A 16,072-nucleotide genomic window follows, 5' to 3' on the forward strand; every position below is an offset into this window, starting at 1 on the left:
GCACTTTAGTAGTAAACACTCCCCTCCTCGGCGAAGGTAATGTGGGTCACAAGGCCTAAGACTCCCCCAACACTGAAAACACCCCCTTCACCGCTTCGCACTGTCTGTACCCCATGATCGTATACATACACCAACAACACTTAGCGGTATCTGGACAAACCCCGTGTATGCAAAAGTAAACACTTGCCTTGCAAAATCCCCCATTCTCCGGCTTTTCGTCATTATTGTTTTGGTTTAGATGGCTGCGTTGAATTAACTGGAGTTACAAAAACAGCAGTCCTACCTTGGGCTCCGCAAGCACAAGGCATGAGCAATGGAATAACAATCACACACTGGCAATAGTACACCGTCGAGCTGTGAGGAAGAGCCAGCGAGGCAGATATATTTTTTATTTATTGACATGCAACAGGTTAACTGAGATAACAAATAAATAAATACACCTCAATATGCTGCTTAGGTAGGAAGGAATTAGTAAATTAGCTGGTAGTATGAATCTGGAATACTAAAAGACCGTATGTGTATCTTCAAAATCACATATTATTAATTTAAAAATATACGGTATTAAAATAGCGTCATAAATCCCCCACCCCACCCCCAAAAAAGAATATATATATATATATATATATATATATATATATATATATATATATATATATATATATATATATATATAGTATAGCCATATTACCAGCGATTTTGTCATCAACATCAAACAGCCAGGACCCATGCAAATGTTTTAAATACCAGAGTACGATGTATACCTACAGTAAATTAACGCTAAACCAGTCTGTATCTTTCCAAGTCTCAACTTTAGCCAAAAAACCTATACTGAGGACTCCAACCGAATCCACCCATACTGGGGTTTACTTTAAAAACTCGAGTAACGAACATATCAAAACACGTAACGTTGTGTTGTTGTTACCTATGCTGTGTAATAAAATTCATTCGGAACGCAAAAATATAACAATAATTAAAACAACTGCTTACATATATCATTATGAATTACAGACATGTAAATTGTAAACCTACCTTTCACACTGCATAGTGATTTGCAAACTATTTTCCCTGTTAATTTTGTTTTAAGGTTTATTTCGGTAGTGTATGTTCTTTTAAATGCATGTTGTTACACAAGCGTTCCCACTTTTGGCCCGTATCTGTCACTCACTCAGCTGGCACAAAGCCAATCAGGTCAAATGCGCGCTGCAATCAAACATGAATTTATATAGTTACTTAGCACTGTCTAGGCATAGCACACTGCCTGATTGAAAGCAGCTTCGTCCTATCAGTTTATCAGGCGTTCACCTACTGTACTTTTTCGTAATCACTAGAGTTCAACCCTCTGGCACAGAAAGAACTGTAGTACACCAATCCCTGGTGATTTACTTCTTACCACATCATTGTGACGATTGTTACAAGTATTGGTACAACTGATTCTTGCCATTTTCTCCCTTATGAGAACGTACTATTTAATGATAGTAACAGTTTGTTCATATACTCGGAATAAGATAGGCACATTGTATAAATAGACCATACATGTAACCGAATTTCTGCAATAAAACTAAAATGGACGCAAGTTTAAAGCTGTAGTGTCCAACATGTTCAGTTTTACACTAAATCTGACTGAATTTTAGCATCATTCCAGAAGACTGCACAGTTTGCTTCGATTCACACAAACGAGTTATTTATTTATTTATTTATTTATTTTGCTGTCGTGACCCTATACAATTTACTTTAAAACGTATATGCTTCGGAAGATTACATATACAGTGCATATATATATATTAAAGCTAGATAAAAAATTCAAGTTCTGGTTTTGTTATTTTATGTTTGTTGATGCAAATCAAAAAGTAAGAAAGATCACTTTCCAAATGTTTTTAAAATATAACTTCTTGGTGCCTACTCTGCACTCAGTAGCCTTTTTGACTGGCCATTTTGTTTAAATTTCTTTAGAGTGTTTGAACAATTTGTGGCTGTATTTTATTTATTTATTTATTTATTTTGTGCATAATGGTTTCCCTGTAAAGCACCATGAAAAGTTGAAAAATTACCAAGGCCCCTCAGCCCACAATATTAATTGCATTTTATATATTTTTACTGTTTGTTAAATAAATAAATAAATAAATACATAAAGATATGCATTTTATGGTTTTTGAAATCAACATGGTTGATTTTGGTTTTTATTTTTTTAATAACTTTCTCATTACTGAAAGTCATGGGTTGAATTACACTGTCGTATGTCTTAAACTAGTGAAAAGAGCATACCAACAAGATCTAGACATTGTTGGAATTATTACTGTATAGCAATGATACAACCATCCCCTTTTCAGCAGTAGATATCTAGTCATCTCAGAAGGTAAAAACTTCGGTCTTATGAATGCAATTATTTATTCACCCTGATTAACTGGACTGAACCGTTTCAGAAAGTTTGGCTTGCCAGTGGAAAAATACAATCATCACCTTCTCAGGTATGCTGGGAATGCTGGAAAGAGTGCAACTCAGACGCAAGTGGAATGACTAGAATGTGAAATACTATAACGAAGATTGTCTGTATTGTATGAAAGAACAAAACTGAGTCTTCTGAATTAGTTCATATGTCAAAACAATGTAATTAAACCAAATACACAGTTTGTGGTCTACAATTAATCGCTAAATAATTCCACAAATTACAGTATACAGTAACAGTTTACTCCATCTAATATTGAGCTCCTTAAAAATCGCTAAATAAGTGACTAGTGACTTTCTCTGTAGTATACTTTTTCATTCAAATTCTGCTTCTTTAAAAAAAAAAAAAAGTTTTTCAAAGTACTATCAAGTAAACAAGCTGTAGTAGTTAATAACAGGGCTTTTCAACCAATGCTTAAGGGTTGGGTTTAAGCTCCACTCTAATTTGCATTCAAAAAGCAATAACCTCTAGTTTTTAATTTGATTTATATACTCAGGGTTTTCAATCTACAATACTCACTGCTGTGCCTAATTTGATAGACTCATAAGACAAAAGGTGAAGTGAATTACTCCCAGACCAAGCTGCTACAATGAGCCCAGGGTAACCACTTGACCAAGATCTCTCTAATCCATTCTGGGGGATAATTAAATGCTGTCTTGGATAGAGAAGCTGTTAAAACCAGGGCACCTGCTATCATCTCTTTTAGAGCTGCAGTACTACCTGTACCTTGTCCACAGTGACTGAAACTGACCTGATATAGGGGGATGCAGCCTTTATACAATATATATTACATACAGTACACAGTTGTAATCAAAACTTTACATACCTGTGGCAATGTTGCCCTGCCCCTGTGTGTATTTCTGTGTTGTATGCTGCGTGTAGTGTGTTATTGTTGGTGTATAGTCATTGGTACACAGGATGTAATATGGGTTACAAGCACAATGTATAGTTGTATTTAGGCACAAGGATTGCACAGCACTTCACATGCAGGTAAAAGGTAAGCACTTTTATTAATTCACATGCAGTTGTACCGAGACTCCAATTGAATGATTGATTAGCAAGTGAGTCTCGGTACAGCTGCATAAAAGCAACATGTTTTCACTCACTCAGGGTTGTGTGTTCGGTGAGTGGAGAACGGGATTGGAGACGGAGGTAACAGTTAGAATAATAGTTAAAATAACATCAGCTCACCGTGTTTGTCTGTGTAGTCCTTTTTGTTTGTCTCTTTGTTTTGGCTACGAGTGCCGTGTCCTTTGTTTTGTTTGTCTTTCAACCTTTTATTTTCTGTTTGTTCATTTATTAAATGCTGAGCACAACCAAGCGCTCAGCTTCACCAAATGCCACGTCTCTCTATTTATTCTGTGTTGGTTCCTGGTTCTGGTCTAATGTCATCCACTACAACCATCTTTGTGACAATTCCCCAGTGGAAATGTATAATTGCTAAAAATTTCTCAAAGAAAGAATTTTAGGAAAAATCTTTTGGTGCAAAAGTTTTATTTTTGTGGATGAGGGTAAAAAATTTACAAGAAATAAATGTGTACAATTATTTATTTCAGTATTTTTTTTTTTTTTGCAAAACTCTAAAAATGCTAATTCAAAAGTACTTATACCCTGACAAGGAAGATTAAATTAATAGCTAGCTGGGGGATCTTTAGTAATAGTAACCTCTATTAAACGATTACAATATTTGTCAGTGAACTTTTTGCATGATTCTTTCATGATTATTGACCATTCTTCAATGCAAAATTGTTCCAGTTCATTCAAATTTCGAGGACTTCTCTTGTGCACAGCCTTCTTCAACTCATACCAAAGATTCTCATTCAGATTTAGATCAGGACTTTGACTAGGCCATTCCAGAACCTTGATTTTACTCTTTAACCATTCTGAAGTAGATTTTAATGTGTGCTTTGGATCGTTGTTGTGTTGGAACATCCAGTTGTGCTTTAAATCAAGTTTTGTAGTGTAGGGTTTCAGATGATTGGCCAATATATTTTGGTATTCTTCAGAATCTATTTTTACCATGTATTGAAACTAAATTTCCTGTGCCATTATAGGACCAAATAGGTTGAGTTTTTGTTTTATGTGACCAAATAGGTTGAGTTTTTTCTTTTATGTGACCAAATAGCTTGAGTTTTTGTTTCATCACTCCACAAAACCTTTGACCAGAATTCATATCCTTCTGTAGCAAAGCGTAAGCCCTGCACATGAGGAAATATGTAGTTTATTGTATGTTTTTGTGTTAATTGTTAATATTTATTTAATTAATTGTTTAGCTGCTGTGGCGCTCCGCTGGGGACAATTACCCGTCTGCGTGGAGAAACAGTTGAAAGCAATCAACTGTTCCAGAAGGCGGGTGGGCGTATCTCAGTGGAGCGTCAGTATAAAAGCATGGCGATTGCTGTGATCGGGGCTGCTGCAAGACATGCCATTTTCACGGCACCTTTGATTTCTAGTTTGTTGTATTGTGTTTTATTTTGCATTTTTTGTACAGCTTGATGTACTAGTCCTCTGTGCGTTACCATCGCTGGTAACGTCACATGACCACCTTGATTTTACTTTCGTTTTCTGTCTGTTTGTTATAAAACCTGCGCCCCTGTGCCGGTGTTTTCAACTTCACTCCAGTTGTCTCTCTGTGTGCTTGAACAGAGGCAACCCACACGCGTGACACAAGGAAGACCCTGTCACACCATCATTCAAATGTTGTTTTGCAAACTTTAAGCGACTGTCCTTGTGACGTTTTCCTAAGAGTTGTTTTTCCCTTTGCCCATGAACATTGAGAGCTTAACCTGCAATACTTGACCAATGATTGAAATGGAAACCCCAATCTCACTTGCAGCCAGTTCACTTTGAATATCTTTGGCTGTCAATCTCATATTGTTATTAACCTTCCTTACAATTTTTTTTTTATTTGTTCTTGGTGAAAGAATCTTCTTTCTTTCAAACCGATGGAACGTTGTGACAGTACCATGAGTCTTGTACTTTCTGATATGGATACAATAGTTGTAATTGGGATACTCAAATGCTTGCAAATCTTCTTGTATCCTTATCCAACTTTATGACAATAAATAATTTTCTGATAGCTTTTTACTTTTTCCCATACTGACTTATTGGTAATGACAGCAATCATCCTATGCCTAACCCTTTTATACTCTGTAACAATGTTCACCTACAATCCAGCAAGTTCTAGATCTTTTCTAGAATTAGGTTCTGCTTTATCATACTGAAATTTCTAGCACCCTGAATTTGCATTTTTGGAGTTTTGCAAAAAAAAAAAAAAAAAAAAAAAAAAAATTGAAATAAATTCTTGTAGACAATTTTTTTTCCATCATCCACAAAAGCAAAACTTTTGTACAAAAGATTTTTCCTAAAATTCTTTGTTTTTGAGAAATTATAAATTTCCATTGGAGTATGTAAACTTTTCACTACAATTGTATATCATGTCACATACATGTATTTGCCATATATGGCATGTATTTAATTTTTTTAACTATTTTTTATTTGCTATATTATGCTGGTTCAAACCTCTTTAAAATATTTTCTCCCACTGTACTTTATATCTTACCTTACTAGTTATTAAGCATGCTCAATATCGTCTCACCACATGCTTAACTAAGCAAGGAAGTGTTAAGGTGTGACTCAAAACCAGCCTACAGTGATGATTTCAATGAGTCTCTGCTCAAACAGATCAAACAGTCTTCAGACATTCATGCAAAGCAAACATAGTTAGGACCAATGTATTTGGTGGTGGGTTTAAAACCAGAGCAGGCCCATTCAGAGGGTACTCATAATCAGTGTCTGAATGTGATTATGTGTCTGACAGCTACACGTTTAAAATTGGAAGCTTATCAGACTATAGCCCATGCCATCTGAAACTTCCACAGAACGCTAGGAGTGTTTCAGAAAAGTTTGTTGAAGAGTCAAAATCAAGACAGGTATCATGCTCACCGTGTAATGTGTGACAGACAGATGGACAAACATGATCAGCTTTTAAAAGTGCACATCTTTGGAACAAGGACATAAAAGTAAAAAAGACAATTTCTAATAAGCTTTAGCAACATCATATATCTTCTTTTAATATTGCGAACCCTGTTTTGATTATGATGAGCTATACAGTTTCTAGTTGGCTTCTTTCTTCAATCACCATCATTGTCGCTTTTGGAAGTGTCACTGTCACTGCAATCTGGATATTGAATGCAGCAGTTTCTTATTAATGATGTCATCATGTCTACTGTAGCTTTTCTTGGGTTTTCTTCAAGGTCAGTCTTGACAGCCCCAACACTAGCAAGCATCCACTCCAGTTCTAAAACAGTACATAAGAATTAATAAGAAACACACTGTGGAAGGCAAATATATAAAGCTAATAAAGCACATATTTTGCTTATGCAACATTTTAATGATCATACCAACTTCAATGGCTGAGAAAAATATATAATAAAGACTGCACTTAAGTATTTTAATTGTTGATACATTATTTGGAGGGTTTTTTTTTGTCTTAAATATAACATGGATGAAAGAATGAAAGGAATTCATCCTTTCCATTGCAGTAGAAATGAAACACAAAATCTATTTTTGACTATTTAAAAATGGAAACTGTATTGAAAAAATGTCATGGCTAAAAAGAACACACTGATGGGCTCAAATATTGTCAACATTGAAAACATTAACATGATAGACCTTCTAAAGTTATAATTTTGTTATCACTCACTGCTATAATGAATTTGAAAAACTGTCAATGTGCCCAAATTACAAAGATAACAAGTTACTGTTCAGAATATCATTTTTTGTAGTAAAGACTTCACAACGCTTTTGACTCTGAGTTATTTAAAGAATGTTTTAATCTTTAAATAAATTGTGAGGTGAAGCTTTGTTAACATGGCTCACTTTGCAAAATAATGCAGAAGTAATAATAGAGGCAATCCTAAAACTTCCATTTCCAGGGTAAACACAGTTGACGTGATTCAGCCAATGAAGAAGTTATATAATTTAAATTAAATGAAAACAGCGAATTTGTCTCACTCAATGAAGATCACGACTGCCCCCTAGTGGATGCTATTAAAACCCCTTTTCTGTCATTGAGAGGATTTTTTCTTCTGCAAAGCTGGTTTCTCAAACCCTGATTAGGTAAGTTCAAGACCATTGCTTATCAGGGTCTGTGAAACTAGTTATACCTGTTTAGTTTAAGCTATGGTACAGGTGCAGCAAAAGTTAATTATATACCATCCCTTACACCCCCCTCAAACACACACAAACAAATGGATCAGCAGCAAACACTTTGGAATTGGGTCCCACGAATGACATGCATCCTTTCAGAAATATTGAACCCTTTGAATAGAATGATGGTGTGCAGGCTATTACAATCTTTTCTGGAATGTTTTTCAAGCTCTGCCCATTAAATTGTTGATGTAATCCAAGAGAAAATAAATGTGGGCATTATTCTTCCAAACCTCTTTTATCTGGGTGACTGAGGGAAAAAAAACACCAGACAGGCACCTAAATATCTGAGTGGTTTATTTCTAGTTTGGTAACTTTACTAGCTGTTAGTCATTAAAAAAAAAAAAAAAAAAAAAAAAAAAAAAAAAAACAAGCATAAATTCAATGACAAGAGTAGAGGCCTGTTGTTTTCCTATAATTTATGAAAACAAGACAGAAAAGGAATTAGGAGACATGTATTAGTAGAGGACTAGTATTCATTTAGTCTTTTGTACAACATGAAAGGGGCAGGGTAAGTTGTGTTGTATTCAACCATTGGAAGTTAATCAGGCATATGGGTGGAATTTCACTTTTCAACAAATGCATGTCATGTGCTGACATCAAATTAATCTGGGAATTATGGAGAAATAATAATAATAATAATAATAAATAATAATAATAATAATAATAATAATAATAATAATAATCCAGCCATTTTTATGAGGTAACAAACAACATTCACACTTTCAAATGTGTGTGCAGGAAAACACACACAACAGCTGCAAATCAACCACAGTGTGGTCTTCCCCAGTGCATCAGCATGATAACCGTCTGGATTGAACTAAGTTGGGTACATCTCTGGGGTCTTCTGTCCTCAGTGTTTTGCTGACTAGCCCACGACACTTCAAGAGTGTTCAACAGTGACTCTGGCATCCCAGCATCACCCCCCTCCGTTCCCCACTCAACTCAGCCCAGCTTACTTACCCGTACATCAGCGTTGCTTTCTTTCTATTGTATAGTATACCTAATAAACTATAAGTTGTGTGCTTTTTAATTCTGAATATCCTAAACAGATAGTTGTGTTACCTTCCTTCTTTAAATTCTTCCCTCCACACAGGGCTTCACCAATGAAGTTCCCATGAATCTGAGCGTTCTTGTACACAAAGATGGTTGGCAAGTGTCTGTCAGGGTAATTTGGAATGCAACTGTTGGCAATAGCTTTCAGGAACTTAGTTTCTGGGAATTTCTGGGATAATAGGCTCAAGAGGTGATTGAGGAGAGTGCACATTGGTATTCTGAAAGGAAAGGCAGCTTATTATCGTTCACTGTCTAGACTGTCTAGATTTTTAAAGGTTGTGTATTGGACACATGGGGCCTGACGTAATTAATTAACCAGTTTTTATGGGGGGGGGGGGGGGGGGGGGGGGGGGGGGGGCTATATATACTGTAAAATTGGTTGCATATGACATTTATATTTAAACGGTAAATGTTAACATATCATCATGTACAGTAATTTGTATTGAGCCATAACACAGTTTACATAATATCCTCAAGATGTCACTATGCATCAAGATTCCACATATATTGATTATGCTACAACTGAACTGCACTTTTGAAGAAATGAAAGATACAACATATGAGAGTGTTGTTGCTCATATGAATACACAGAGTATTTAAAATATTTATGGGAGTTATAGTAAAACTACCAAACACACAACACCTAGAATTTATTAATAAAAGACCACAAAAAATATCATGTTTAGAAGTGTGACTAAAAAATCTTAGCAAATGATCTGCAATAGCAATGCATTGACAATACAATAGCAATGTAATGTTTCTGTACTAATGGGCAATGGTAGCAATGCTATGGGTCATATATAGAACAGAGACAATTCTTAAATTCTAACATGTTCATGTTTTGATATTCCACATCTCTGAAGAGATTAGTATGTAAAATGTAGACTGTAATGTTTATTTTGGTAACAATTCTAACATGTTTTTAAAAATTATATCTTCTCAAACAATTACAATAAACAACACAATGTGTTTAAAATATATTGCTGATTTATGTTTAATTTGTTTGGTTTTACAGGGCAGTCTTCCAAGTGTGTGTATTGCTGTGTCTCTAGAAGTATTTAAACTCATACCCTCTGTCTCAGCTTGCTTACCCAGGCCTATAGAGATGAAGAACAACCCACACATGTTCTCCAGCCTCTGTTACTTCCATCACATACTGGTCACCGGAAATCTCTGTCAACTCTCCAAATCCTACGTTTCTTTGTTTTGCCTTCCATTCTGCAAGACGTTGGCACCTACCAAAGATTACTCAGATAGTTACTCTAGATTTTAACCGGTAGGTTTATACAATATTATACAGGGTGTTTCAAAAGTCTGGAGTATATCACTATCAGTATGGGGTACTTTTTAAATAACTAACTAACTAACTAACTAACTAATTAACTAACTAACTAATTAACTAACTAACTACATACAAAATAAAATTATAAAAATGTCTGAATTTCTGGCGTTATTGCTTTCTTGTTTACTTCCTACATTTGGAAACATGTTATTGCTGTTCGGTTTTGAAGATTGTCAAGGGGTAGACTGTTTATAAAACGATTATATTTGAAAAACTATATTTGAGAACTGGATATATGAAATATGTCAATTACAACGTGGCAACATTTTTGTTTCCAGTTTAATCTGTACATCTCTAAGGGGAATTTGTTAGACTAATAAACTCCCTGGCTCTTCTTACTGAAGGTAAAAAAAAAATAAATAAATAAATAATGTCCACTGGAGGGAGCCATTAAGTTTGACTATGCCATCGAGTGAGCAACCCAATGAGTCATAATCGTGTTTGCTGCATTCTAATGCTTTATGATTGCAGGCCCTTGTTTTAGAAGGAAATCACATTTCTTTAATTTTATATATTAAAAAAATAATAAAAAAATGTATATCAGAATGTCCCATGGAAGCTGACCTGTGAGTTTCTATAGCTCTCTCATCTTCTTCATCGAAATCCTCTTCAGCTTCCTTCAGTTCATCAAGGGTCATATTTTCAAACGGTTTGACTGTAATGTAAATATTTTAATGTTATTATTGTAGCAGTGTTCAGTAATATTGCACAATTATGTTTAAATGAAGTGGTTGGGTACATGGAAAACAGCAAATGTATTATGCACGAGCTCATAAAAAATTTGTTCAGAAAGTATTTCCGTTGCATTTATTCACATCATTTATCGTACAGGAGACATTGTTATCCACACCTATTAAACGACATGATTAACCGAATTTTGCCTGTTTCCATCATAATTGTTGTGTTTTTTTTTTGGTTTGTTTGTTTTGTTTTTGTTTGTTTTGTTTTTCCCCAAACGCATTACTTTCAGCACATAAAAAGATCTGATGAAAACATAGCTTGTGATATGCTGAAATAAAGTTGCTGAAAGTAAGACTACATCCAGCTTGATTTCTTCAACTCGTCCTTCAAACAGGAGACTTCTTACCATTGTGGTTACTGTATTGCCAGCAAACACTATTGTCAATTTAAAAATAAATAAATACATAAATAAATAATAAAACTGTATTTGCTATACTAAATATGTAGATAGATGGGACGCGAGCAAGCAGGCGTCTACATTGAAATCGGGTTAAATGAGGGAGGCGCCCATACTTATGGAATTACACAAATATTAATTAACAACCATTAATAGAGTGTTTTCAGCACAACACAAGCTCTGCCTTAAATTTAAATTGAGAGGAAGGGTAGTTCCTGGCGCCAATTTATCAACGAGAACTGCCAGACTCTCAATACAGCAAGGATAGTTTACATGTTTTCAGGGTATTGGCCAAAATCACCAATTCACTTTTAATTTGTAGTTCCCAACACTCTTAAGTGAAATGTAGAATAAAAAGTCAATACCTCTCATACAGTAAGAGAAATAAGTCGCCAAAGTAAGGTAAAAATGTCCTTTTTCTCCCTTTTTATTTGCAGATTTTTGCAGACCTCAGGGCACTTTTATCCATGCATATATATATGTAAACCGATGAGAGGGTTGCCCCAATTGTTTCTTCTAACTTGTATCAAAAACACAAGCTAAGTTAGTAGAAACAACTGGGGCAACCTTGACCCTCATTGCTTTTTTACTGTTGTGTCTATTTTCTTGGTGCTGGTCAAGGTTGAAACTTGGCTTGTGTTTTCAATATCTCATCTTTAAATGGCTGGGCACTTTTGATAAGTTGGTGTTTTTCCTCATTTCAAATGTGTTTTTGTTTCAGATTTAACACATATATATGGCTGGACGAGTGCTGTATGTTTTTTTTTTTTTTTTTTTTTTTTTTTTTTAAATGTTTGATGGCAGAGTGTATTCATCAATCATAACAGATCATATTAGTAAAAACTGGCAAAAAAAAATGTGGCTTGAAATAAATAAAAGTTTATGGTGCCGCCATTATTATAGTTTACAAAAGCTTCAACACAGTCATATGTTTGACTTAATCCAGGCCCTTGTCTTTCATCACTAAAAGGCAATAATAAATTTGTTTTCAACTGAATTTGTGAATCACTCTGATGACTGTACAAATGGCAGTGTTTATTATTGAGGGAAAGTACCACAGATGTACCTTCTTGTTCTTTTTGCAGCCTCAAAACCAGCTCTTCAGTTTCATCTACAGGCTCTTCTTTAGCCGGTAGGATCCCAAACCTCCGCAAAGCGTCATTCCACTCAGTGTCTTCATTTGGGTCCTGTGAAGTTTTGAAGTGTTAAAATGTTAGGAATAGGAACGTACTCTGCAGGTGCCTTGACAGATTATTACAGTACAGTAGTTCTCATTCCAGATAACAGCACAGTACCTTTGCCAATGTAGAAACATCTTGATTAAAGTGACTGAAGGATATTTTTGCTAAACCTGTCTCCAAATTCAAGGAAACACTTACTTCACACATGTACAGTGGGTATGTTTCCTGGTGTAAATGTCTTGTAAATCTCCAAGAATATTCTGTGATGACTGTCTTAGACAAGAGGTTCAATTGAGTTTCAGCTAGTGTTTGATCCTTGCAATGATGACGGCATGCAGCTTTGTCTGCTTGAATTATACTTTATGCCTTATTAACATGATAGAAAGCAAGTTATTAACAGTTAATAAACAAAAAGAACGTTTTTTTTTCAGCCTTTTGGAATTTCCTTATCATTGTACACTTTGTGGTGACTATCAGACATTGCTTAAATTGTACTGCAAATAGCTTACACAGTGTACATTAATATCACATTTTAATCATATTCAATGGGCATCATACACCATCGGTACAGAATAAAATAAAATAAATAATAATAATAATAATAATAATAATAATAATAATAATAATAATAATAATAATAATAATAATAATAATAATAAATACCTGTATTGAAAACAGACTAGTGAATTATACAAAGTAATAGTACTGAACTAGGGTTGGTTTAATGACAAAGCTGTCAGAGGAAGGTTTAGCTTTCAACTTGAAAGAAAGTGTATGATTTAGAAAGTAAAATAAAGTTTTAACCTTAATAAACATAACTCTTTTTTATCTTATTTTAATATTGTGCATATGGAAAGAGAATGCATTTTGATTCTCTCATTTGGTTCTAACGACAGCACCTACAAATATCAATTTTGTAAGCAATATCAATGTAAATCAGGGTGACTACCAAAATGGACTTCCTGTAATCTTTGGTGGACAACTATTTACAATACATTAAATTATCTTAAATAAAAGCCTCTCTGTGTCTGTGTTGAATATAGATTTTTTTCATGTTTAACTTCGCTTGCTTCACAGTTATGTATTGTTTTAAGAACATGAAGTGATTTATGACAAAAAAATGATTTGTGCATGAATTATCTTTAATCTTACATGTTATTCTTTGTCTTGTCTCAGGCTGTTGTTTCAAGTTATTTTAATGTTTAAACATGTGAAATAAAAAGTAGTTAGCAAACACCTCAACAGCCTGTATATCCACTGTGGATGTGTGAATAGATCACTCCCAGCAAAGCCAAAAGCTTTTTTTTCAAACGGAAGACCTATTTTATCTTTCGCCAATGAAGGCTGGAAAAGAAACAGAAGGGAAAGCAATCTAATTAAGTTACTTATTATTAAATAATAATAATAATAATAATAATAATAATAATAATAATAATAATAATAATAATAATAATAAAAATACCATCATATGCTGAACATTTTCTCAGTAAATGTTTTGTTTCTGTATACGGTTTAAGCTATCAGGTGATTATTTGACAGTTGTCATTTATCGTTGTAGATTAAGAATGTTTGTCTCCATGTTATATAATATTACCAAGAATAGTATACTAAATTAGATTAATCATTCAGAAATGCTCCCAATGGACTCTTTACAACGTCTGTTTATCCAGACTGTACCGTATCAGTTTTTGCAGTTGGATTTGAAATCCAAGTGAAAGCAAATAGCAGTGAGATTCAACATAATCTATGTTAATTTTGAAAATACATACATTTTCCTTTAAATTGTGTTAACAGTTGTTAAAACTGGTTGTAGAAATTCCTAGAATACACATCATATATTACAAATGTCTTTACCTGCATTTCTGAGAATGGTCTGGTCAACAGAATAAAAATAATTTAACAAATAATAAAAATATCAGTACAATAAATTATGTGCGACTGTCTTTGGTGATGATGTGTTTATATATAAATCTAGATTAAATATGAAAATAAACAGCAGTGATGTCATAATAGCCTATGTCACAGATTTATGTGCACCTAGTCTTAAGAATCTTATTGGTAGTTACATTTGAAAGAAGAGGTAATTGAAGCATTTTGTTTGACACCATTTTAGATGTGGTCTTGAGAGAAGGTGGAGTTGTTTATACAGTACCGCGTTTAGGACAGTATGCTTGAAATAGCAAGCTTCAAAGTTCTGAAGTCCTGTTTGCTTAAGAATGTATCTACCGGTGGGTAAAGACCACTCCGGGGGCTAACATAAACAAAACAATGAGAGCTGTAAGAACAACTTTAGCAAACTGCATTGTTTTACAAACCTCTTCACGTCTCCAAACATCGAACTTCTATTTAAGTTCTAAAGTGCCTTGGGGTAATAATGAAATCTCATTGTATGGGAATGTGCCAGTGACATGTAGTGTGTAAACAATTCCAGGAATTTGTTTCTCGACAAGGGCAACATTTAAGTGCTCCTATGGTGGAGGGGGATAATAATCAAGGTAATTTTGTACAAAATATAATTTATCTGTGATCCAGAGCCCTCCTGCAGCATAAAATTATTAGGTTATAATCTATTGATTGTAATCTGAGCAATATAAGTATTTATATAATTTCTTAGAATACATTGCATCGGGATTGCAGACTTTACTAAGGCAACTGATCCTTGTAGAATTGTTGGTTTGCTGTAACCCAACTCTGGTTTCTAAAGTTGGATAGGTATACAGGAGTGAAATTGAATTTAAGACTGGGTAAATATACAAATACAGGGCTAATATCCCTTATTGAAATCCAATAATTGTGTTCAATTGTTTATTTATTTTTTATTTAATGAAATAGCTGTATGATTTCTCTAGAGAATAGACACTGCCGACGTGCAGATTGTTGATTTGTCCAGTGCTCCTGAAGCATCCACACTTTGAACAGCAACTGTTCAACAGTGTAATATTTAAATTGTCTAATAGTGACTTTAAGGTTAGGATTAAAGTAATGGTTTGTGCTGAAACATTAAACGTGCAATAAAGCATCTGTGCAATCAGGGAAAGATTGCAAAATGTATACGTTGGCTTTTATCATTGAGTCATCCCAAACTGTCTTTCACAGGACATATGTACATTAGATAGAAATAAAACCATTTTGAGTTTGTGATTAGAACATGAGAATAAGTCATGCTAACCCTATGTTCTAAATCCAGCTGTTTCTGGAGAGACCATTACCTATATCCACTGTATGCACATACAGACCAAGTTTCATTACAATTGAGTAAGTGTTTCTCTAGATATGATATATGTAAAGACTTTTTTTTCTCTTTAGTCCCTGGTTATAAAACAGATTACAAATAACTTGAGTAAATTAATGTTCTTAGGATGTTTCATTATAATTGGACAAGAAATTATTTAGATTTATGTGAAACTAAAGTGTGAAATATCAACTACAGTGAGGGATCATAAATATGGATACTGCTGCCCAGAAAATTATTTTGCAGTTTCCCATACTTATTAACTGCTTTATCATGGTTAACATTTTTGTAGGTACTTTGCCATGGCGTATTATGCTAAACCTAACTTTCATAAACTTTTCTCAGCTGATAATATATGGCAGTAGAGTAAATCCTGCATGTGTGTATTACTTGCCTTAATAAAGATTTTTTTCTTCTTTTCTTTTTATAATAACATAGGATTTGTCTAGGGGATCAACATTCACAAAGC

General features: G+C 34.1%; 2 protein-coding genes across 2 annotated transcripts in view; both read right to left on the bottom strand.

Moving 5' to 3' along the window:
• The window catches only part of clocka (clock circadian regulator a), a 58,621-nt gene extending 57,466 nt beyond the window's left edge, over positions 1-1,155 (bottom strand). The window contains exon 1 of the mRNA XM_041258273.1: positions 1,030-1,155. The gene's annotated coding sequence lies outside the window, so the exon portion shown is untranslated. The remainder of the gene's footprint in view (positions 1-1,029) is intronic.
• Positions 1,156-6,576: 5,421 nt separating this feature from the next.
• LOC121321818 (phosducin-like protein 2) lies at positions 6,577-14,231 on the bottom strand. The gene is made up of 6 exons (XM_041261091.1): positions 14,226-14,231; positions 12,257-12,377; positions 10,617-10,707; positions 9,802-9,945; positions 8,720-8,928; positions 6,577-6,743 (listed from the first exon to the last, which is right to left on the bottom strand). Exons 1-6 carry the CDS (start codon positions 14,229-14,231, stop codon positions 6,577-6,579), a joined length of 738 nt encoding a protein of 245 aa, XP_041117025.1.
• Between the last annotated feature and the right edge of the window lie 1,841 nt (positions 14,232-16,072).

This window comes from Polyodon spathula, chromosome 1 (assembly GCF_017654505.1).
Source record: "Polyodon spathula isolate WHYD16114869_AA chromosome 1, ASM1765450v1, whole genome shotgun sequence".
NCBI lineage: Eukaryota > Metazoa > Chordata > Actinopteri > Acipenseriformes > Polyodontidae > Polyodon > Polyodon spathula.